Raw genomic sequence first — 8,784 nt, 5'->3', positions numbered from 1 at the left:
TAATCCTGGGGCTTGCGGGAGTTTATTAAAGGCTTATTGTTTCGGAAAACAAGGATCTGGTTGAGGGCTGCAGTCAAACTGGGGAGTTACTGCACAAGCTGGCAACTGACAAGAACGACCCTCATTTGTCTGACTTCATTGCTTTTCTCTAGTCTATAAAATGTTACAAGAAAGATGAATATGCAGAAACGTTGACCTTTGGTATGAGAGCTCCATAAAAAACATGGTATGGTTCCCCCTCCCCCCGCCCCTGCAAACTCCTTGCAATATTTTAAAAATATATGACTCCCAATACAGAAAAATGGAATAAAACTATACACAAGTTTGTGTTCTGTTCACATCACAAGCCACTCTGGGTTTGTTTAATTAGAACCACAGTATTAGTCATTGCACAAGGATTAATTTTTAACACAGCACTGAACCTATCACCAGGGAGATCTATGTAACAAAAGATTCTTCATTTGTTGTAGCTGCTTATGGGACAAGGTTTTTTGTTGTATGTGTTTGGTTTTGTTTTTTTTTTTAGGGAAGGGGGGTGTCTAGTGCTTTGATTGGTGTAGATGAGAAACTTCTCCTAAAGCTTGCTCGTATGCACTTCTTTTCCATTAGAAAAGAAGTCTGGTAACTAACTGGCTTCAGAGCTACATTACATAAGGACACAAATGGTTAGTAAGAAATATTTAGGCTGTAAGTTAGACACCTAAGATCACAAAACACGTTTGAAGGTGGCTTATGAAGTCTGGCAGCAACGTAAAACAACTTTCAGCAGTTTTTAGGATGACGTCATTTCTTCTTCACTTTTACTAGCTGTAAAAATTGGAGACAGCAATCAAGCAATTGGAGAGGGAAGTCTGAGGCTTGATTTGTTGTCTGCAGCACTGAAAGATGTTCAGCAAACTAGCCTGGATTATTTTCCTAATGCAGTCTGGGTTTATAGAAGGGCAATGGTGGTGGCAACGGCTGTGGGGCACCACACAAACAGCTACTTCACCTGTAGCCACAACTGTCAACACTATCACTTTAAACCTAAGTGTGCCTAAGGGCTACGTAACAAATGGAGTTTCACGGAGTCGGACTATAGGTAGCACAAGGGCTCCTGCAGGGAGCATCACTTCTACTGTATCTTCAGGTGCCGCTGGAGTTTCTTCTGAATCTACTTTGCCAGGTGGAGAAGCAGTAATTAATTTTTCCAAGGAAAAAGCTCTCTCAGAACTGGAGTTAAAGACAGGAAAGAAAATAAGTCAGGGGAAACAAAAGAAAACAGGTAATACTAGCTGTAAAATAATAAACTACTACGACAAAGCAAATTTCAGTGTTGTGTTTTTTAACACTTCAGATGGCAGAAAAATATGAGTGTGTGTTTATATATCCTTAGAGAGTAACTGCCAGAGCATATCACAGGGGCTTCTGTAATCATCTTAAAATTGAAATGATACCACGCAGAGACAGTTGGAAATAATTGCCATGTGATTGTAGTATCTTTCCTTGTGCATGCTGGAAGTGGATGTTGGCAGTAACAAAGCAGTATCTATCTTTAGTGTCACACTGCTGCAAATGAAAGTCAAGATTTTAGTTCATGAGATTGACATTCACTGTAAGTAGTTGGTACTTAACAGCAAGAAAAATGTCAGAAGACTGTATCTGCTGGGACTAGACTGTACACCTACAACTCTGCATGTAAAAGTATCAAAACTCTTCATGCTGTCTAAATGTATTTGACTTTAGCAAGTAACTGGCAGAAGCACTGACCAAGAAATGCTGTCATAATTGAGGTATTAGTTTTTTTCTTGAGTAGATAAGACACCAATTCCCTGATGATTTCCCACCAAAAATAGGGAGAAATCAGAAATCTGTTAATGACTCTCCCATACAGTACAAGGTTGTATGACTATCACACAAATATAGATATGAGCAAAACAATAAAGGGGCATGTTTTCACCTTATAGAGACTTGTGCAGCTAAAACTCCATAGACGAGTTTGAAAATATAAGGATTAGCAGCATTGCAATGTGAAATTCCTTTGTTGCAAATTAAAATTTTATGCTGGTAATTAATAAGGGACATTTGGGACTGTCTCCTGGGGATCTTAAGTTAATTGTTATATTCATCCTGTTATATAATATCAGACAGACACACACTGGAGAGCTGCTTTCAAAAGGAAAGAAAGTGAAAACAGAGACGTTAGAAACCAACATGCACAGAAAGTAAATAGACTTATTTTGCTTTTTATTTATTTGTGCTGTGTCCTTGAATTCTGGGCTTAATGGACTTCTCTGACTGAGTCTAAGCTAACTATCACAGCAAATAGCACAGTGCAGACATGAATACAACACACTGAGCATGGGGCCGGCAGTCATTGTCAAAATTTATACACCATTTACCACTAGTAGAAATGGAAATAATAGCAGCTATCTCTGTGAAGTATCAGCAACATACGTGAATACAGTTAGATAATTAGTCAGGGACTTGAGGCCAAATTATCCTCTCAGAATTGACACCAGAACAACTCTTCTGAAATCAAGAGGATTACACAGGTGTGTCAGAAGGAGAATTTGGCCACCAGTCTTGAATCCATTGGCCAAATTCTCCTTCTCCTCCTTATGCAACTAATCCCACTGGCACAGGAGGTGGTCTGTTTTACTTTACAGTACCTTGTACTTTCCAGTTACATTTTCTGCTACATCCCTTTCGTCCAGTTGATCAATACAGGTATTGTACATGTTTAGACTCTTTAGACTCGGAAGGTCAAATTCAGCAGTGCTGTTGTAAAGGGTGCAAGTCAGACATCTGCAAAAGGATATGAGTCTAAAGAGAATCTGGGTCTAAATCTGAGTCTAAACTGGTGGAATTTACATGCTGAGGATAAGCAGGTACATTTTATGATTTTAAACTCCCCTTTGAACCTGGCCCATTGAATCAGGTTGGAGGAAGGGTGGAGAATCACTGAACCTTAAATGTTTGGGTACCTAATTGGAATGGAGTTGGACCACTTTGTGTTGTATTATCTCCTCTATCCCAGGTACTGAGGTATTAGAGGTAAATTTAAGCAACGTTAGTTTCGGTTCTGCAACTGTGGGATTAACAGCCTGACGTGCAAAAAGGTTAATTTACAGCTGACTATATATGGGTGAAATCCTGGCTCCACTGAAGTCAATGGCAGAACTCCCATTGGCATCACTGGGGCCAGGATTTCACCCTAGGAGTCTAGGTTAAAGAATAGTTCCTCCACTGTCACGTATCCTCAGACTTCAGCTCAGTTTTCCAGGCCATAGAAGTGAAGTACAATGAGCCCTGCTATTATTATTTTTTTATTTGGTTTGGCTAACTTTCAGTACTTTTTTTTCCCCTTAAAAATGTAATCTCCTGCCAGACAGCTGAACAACATAGAAAAAGGAAAAATTAGGGATGCATACCAGAACCAACATTGGGCCCCAAATATTATTTAGATAGAGCTGCTCTCCACCACCCCAAACCTACATTTTCTCTTCTTTATCCCCTCCCCAGTGTGAGGGGCATCGCCCCTCTTCTCTCCAGTCTTGACAGAGAAGGCCAGCACGCCATAATCCTCTACCCCTACCATGTATAGGTTCTGGGGGTTAGCACTGGCATCCTATTCTCATGCGTTGCTAGCCTGTTGGCTGGCCCTTCACACTGTTTTTAGCTGCACTAGCTAGATTAAAGCTAGCATGGGTATGCCAACCTGAGGTGCAATCATACCTCAGATTGCAGCATGGTCATACCCTGAGGCAGTGGTTCCCAAACTTTAACAACCTGTGAACCCCTTTCACTAAAATGTCAAGTCTTGTGAACCCCGTCCTAAAAATGAATATTTCCAGGGATTTTCTCCTTTTTCTGAGTATGAAGTATAAAAGCGGTGATCTTGGAAATATAAAATTTGTTTTTATGATATGCTTATTACACACTATTTATTATTATTATTTATCATTACAGTATTTTTATTACATTATGAAAACGGCAACACTCTTCCAAGATCTCACTTTCGTAGCTTGTATCACTTTGAATAAGCCAGTTATAAGACGAGGCTCCTATGTTTCATCAAGGCATATCAGATGTAAAACAGCATGAAGGTATTTAAGAAGCCAACTCAAAGCTTCTTAAACTCGTATACAAGCATTCAAGTCTTGAGCAGTCCAGGCAACTAACAAAGCTTAAACTTGTTCTTCATAATAATTTAAAAACAACACTAGCAGCCTATTTAATTTTAAAAACAGCAAAAAATATCCACCTCCATTTCCATTTCTTATAAGGAGTCCTGAAGTTTAAATCTCCTCAGTGTAATAGGTATGCTTGCTTTGATCAGCTTAGCTCTTGGAAGTCCAGGGGCTCCAGGCTGCTGGCCCCATGCTGCTGGCCCCATGCTGCCTGGGGTCCCTTGGGATGGCTCTGTCCGCCATTAGGGAATTTTTTCCCAAGAAACCCCTGTAACATTTTGCGAACCCTCAGGGGTTCATAAACCCCAGTTTGGGAACCACTGCCCTGAGGGAAGCCCTTGCAAGCCTTTTTGTTCTGACTTAGCTGTGTCAAGAAGCCTGAGGAATTGGTATGTGATCCTGGAATCTTTCTCTGGAAGGGGATCTTCACTCTAACTCCCTCTGACCACCCACCCCAAAGACTAGGCAAGGGATGTAGAAGATTCAGGGCCCGAATAGCAGCATCTTTTGTGCTAACAGGCATTCAAAGATTCAGGATTTGCGCATCCTTAGAAAAGAGGTATAGGTCATATTGTCCATTTCTCCCTTCTTCTCCTCAGTTTAAACTGCAAGTTGCCCGTTTAAGTTGTGTTTTTTGTTCGTTTGGTTTTTTTTGGTTTAAAATGGCACTGGGTAAAATTAGAAGGTTTGTTTCTTTTAAAGTCAACGATTTTTTTCGTTGTTTCAAAACTGTTGGCATAAAGGAAGGGGTGCAGGGAGTGACACTGGAAAATCGGTCCTGTAATTTCCTGCTCCTCCGAATAGTCCGTGTTCATCACAGCTTGTTTAGAGTACTGGCTTCTTTTTTGTTTGTGTATCTAGAAATAGTGTGTGATAACATACTTGACCCTATTTTTAAACGCCAGTTAGCATATATAAGGGCCTGGAGTTGTTTTTGCTTTGGAGCTGGGGGGGTCTCTGATGCTTCTTTACTCCTCCTTATCCCAGAGGGGAGAAATTGCCCATCTACCATGTTGAACCAGCAGAATGTAAAAAAAGATTTTTGTTTTTCGGTTTTTTTGGTCAGACCTCTTATAGCTAATTTCATGATAAATTTCCCTACAATGACTATAGTATTCTTGGAATAAATTCCAGAAATTAAGTCACTCCGTCAAAATTCTGTACAGGAATCAGCTTTTAATGAAACTACTGTAATTCCACAAATTTCATTTTCAATGCAAACATCTTACAGAGTAAACCCATACAATTTTCACAGAGCTTCATATCAAAACTTATTTCTAAAATCAAAATCTCACTTACTGTTTTCATTATTTTTCTTAAAACATCTTAACAGCCTTAATTTATGGGCTAAATGAAACTCATTTAAAGTAACAATCTGGAATGAAAACTTTCTTTTGTTCTTTGCCTGACAGCTTGTACTTTCATTATTTTGAAACTATGCAGGCAATCTAGATCACATGTTCAGAAGATTAAGAAAAATCCCTTCTATAGAGTCAAAGGGATTAGTCTCTGCTTTAGTGTATTGTGGTCTCTGTAAATTTAAAGAAAGGAAACACTGTAATTATTGTATATGACAAATCATACACAAGAATGTGATAGCAACTGATTTAGGGCCAGTTTCAATAGAAACTCCATCCAATGTTTTGTTTAAGGCCATTCAAATTCCCCTAAATCATTTTTTTACAGGGCTTGTACAAGATTATACATCACTAAAGCTAACGAGTTTGTATAATAAAATTGGACTTTATATCATTTAAAATTAATAGGGCTGTTTTCCTTCCTGTTTGGTACAGTAGGTTTTTGACTCTTACGGTGTAAATTAATTATGTGTTTATCTGTTGGTCTTTCTAAGTATTTATGTAGCACTCACCATTATGGTATTTGAGTTGTGGGTGCATTTGTGACCATAATGATTATATATAGCTAAGTTTTGGTTTATAAGCTATTTGTTGTTAAAAATTGTAACAAAGACTTAATATTAAAAGAAATGTGAGTTGCTGGATAACATGGCAGTTGCTGCTGTTGGTATATACTTAATCCTGCCTCAGCATGTGGGGATGGACTAGATCAGTGCTACTCAAAGTGGTGGTCTGTGAACCGGTGCCAGTCCGCGAGCCATCGGCTGCCAGTCTGCGCGCACATTGGAAAAAAAATTGCTGGTCCCCCACATCAGATAGCTTGAGAAGCACTGGACTAGATTACCTCTCAAGGTCACTTCCAGCCCCACATTTCTAGGACTCTATGAACATGCATTTTCTTTCAGGAGCAGACAATCAGTTTTGAGTCACACTGAAGCTTAGTGCTAGGGTTGACAGGCATCCGGTTTTCGACTGGAACACCTGGTTGAAAAGGGACCCTGGCAGCTCCGGTCAGCAGCGCAGTGGGGGCCCGGGCTAAGGCAGGCTTCCTGCTTGCCCTGACTCCCCGCAGCTCCCAGAAGTGGCTCTCAGGTCCCTGCAGCCCCATGGCACACGGGCGGCTAGGGAGGCTTTGTGTGCTGCCCCCTCCGTGAGTGCCGGCTCTGCAGCTCCCATTGGCCAGGAACTGCGACCAATGGGAGCTGCGGGTATGGTGCCTGCAGGTACGAGGGCAGTGTGCCAAGCCTCCCTGGCGACCCATGCATCTAGGGGCCTCAGGGACCTGGCGGCCGCTTCCTGGGAGCCATGGTAAGTGCCACCAGGACCTCGCACCCCAACCTCCTGCCCCATCCCGGAGTCCCCTCCTGCACCCAAACTCCCTCCCGGAGCCTGTACTCCCCCACACTCCAATCCCCTGCCCCCTCCTGCACCCCCAGCCGGACCCCTCACCCCCTGCATCCCAACCTCCTGCCACAGTCCTGAGCTCCCTCTTGCATCCCAAACCCCTCATCCCCAGCCCCACACCAGAGCCTGCACCCCCAGCCAGAACCCTGACCCCCTCCCACACCCCAACTCCCTGCCCCAGCCCAGTGAAAGTGAGTAAGGGTGGGAGAGAGCGAGCAACAGACGGAGAGGGTATGGAGCGAGCGGGGATAGGGCCTCGGAGAAGGGGTGGGACAGGGGCAGTGCCTTGGGGAGGGGGCGGAGCAAGGGTGTTCAGTTTTGTGCGATTAGAAACTTGGCAACCCTATTTGGTCCATGCTTATATAGTGCCTGGTCTAGCGCCCACTGAATTCTATTGGAGTTTTGCCATTGGCTTCCATGGCTGGAGGATCAGGCCCAAAGTCTGTTAAACTCCAAATAGCTACTTAGGTTTGCAGCTACATAGATTTGCAGCTACATGATGTTATGAATCCACTTTTCTGTGGACTTGGATAATGTAATATTGTCTATTACATATATCAGACACCAGCTACGACAATAACGGAATAAAGACACAATTGAGGCATTTTGTATGGAGTCACTGAAAGTTGTATAATCTTGACTGATTCCTTACAAAATGCCTAACTTGCTTCCATGTACAAAATAACCCTCTGCATTATTTAGGTTGTACAGTCACGCACTTCAAAGTTGGGGAATGTCAGATTTACAGTTGCCCATCCATACACATCTTTCCTGTGTGTTGACCGAGATATGCGTCCTGTGGGGGGAAAAAATAGTATGTGATCATGTCATTAAAGACTGTATCGTGTGTGAACAAAAGCAAATTCTGGTAGATTCAGACTGGAAATAAGGCATAAATGTTTAAGGGAGAGAGTAATTAACCACTGGAACAATTTACCAAGAGTCATGGTGGATTCTCCATCACTGACAACTTTTAAATCATGACAATTGAATGCTTTTCTAAAAGATGTGCTCTTGGAATTATTTTTGGGGAAGTTCTAGGTCAGACTAGATGATTATAATGGTGCCTTCTGGCCTTAGAATCTATGAACCTGTATTCAGCTCTAATTCCGCCCACATCCTGAATCGTGGGCTGGGTTTGAACTCTAAACCTTTAGCACTGCAGCTTACCACTTGAGCTATGGAACCAACTATATTAGGTAGCAACAAAAGAAGACTGTTAACCCAGAGGGGGGAAAACAGGCCTCAGGTGTCACGTCCATGCGGTGAATAGGGGGAACACAGCCGGACCCATATTTCCCTTTCCCCACCCTCAGGAAGTGGTGGGCTTCTGCCCCATGTTTGTGACCTTCCAGGACGGAATGGGAAGCTGGGACTGTCTGCTGGGACTAGGAGGTATGTATAGGTAGGAATCGGGCCCTGTTGTTTCCTTCACCACAGTTGCTCCCAGGCATTCCCAGTGCAGTATTTGTTGCTGCTGTGGTGATGGCATGATCAATATTTGTCTTCAGTTATTTCTTGAGGAACTCAAGCAAGAGAAGGGATATATGGCAATATTTAACAGTTCATAACTCAGCTAAACCTGAACCGAATTTCAGGGGACAAAGCAAAGGCGCTATGCCAGTCTGAGGGTATTCTCCACAGCAAATTTTAAAACCCTGCTGCAAACAATGGAGGTATTAGAGCTTCTAAAAAAAAAAAATTGCAGTAATCTGTTATAATGGTAAGTGTTAGGCAACCTAAATATAGTGGTCAATAACAGTTCTCTCCATAATAAGCAGTCTATGTGGAAAAGAACATTACACAGAATATTTTAGATAGCTGTTAAATGTCTTTGCTATAAAGCATTC

The 8,784-nt window shown here is 42.1% G+C and overlaps 1 protein-coding gene across 1 annotated transcript in view; it reads left to right on the top strand.

The window, feature by feature from the left end:
* The first annotated feature begins 885 nt into the window (after positions 1-885).
* Positions 886-8,784, top strand: part of COL15A1 (collagen type XV alpha 1 chain) — a 208,371-nt gene continuing 200,472 nt past the window's right edge. The window contains exon 1 of the mRNA XM_077809195.1: positions 886-1,264. Within this exon, the coding sequence (XP_077665321.1) occupies positions 886-1,264 (379 nt within the window). The remainder of the gene's footprint in view (positions 1,265-8,784) is intronic.

The sequence above is a fragment of the Eretmochelys imbricata genome, chromosome 2 (assembly GCF_965152235.1).
Source record: "Eretmochelys imbricata isolate rEreImb1 chromosome 2, rEreImb1.hap1, whole genome shotgun sequence".
NCBI lineage: Eukaryota > Metazoa > Chordata > Testudines > Cheloniidae > Eretmochelys > Eretmochelys imbricata.
This window is presented reverse-complemented; position numbering and strand designations above follow the sequence as displayed.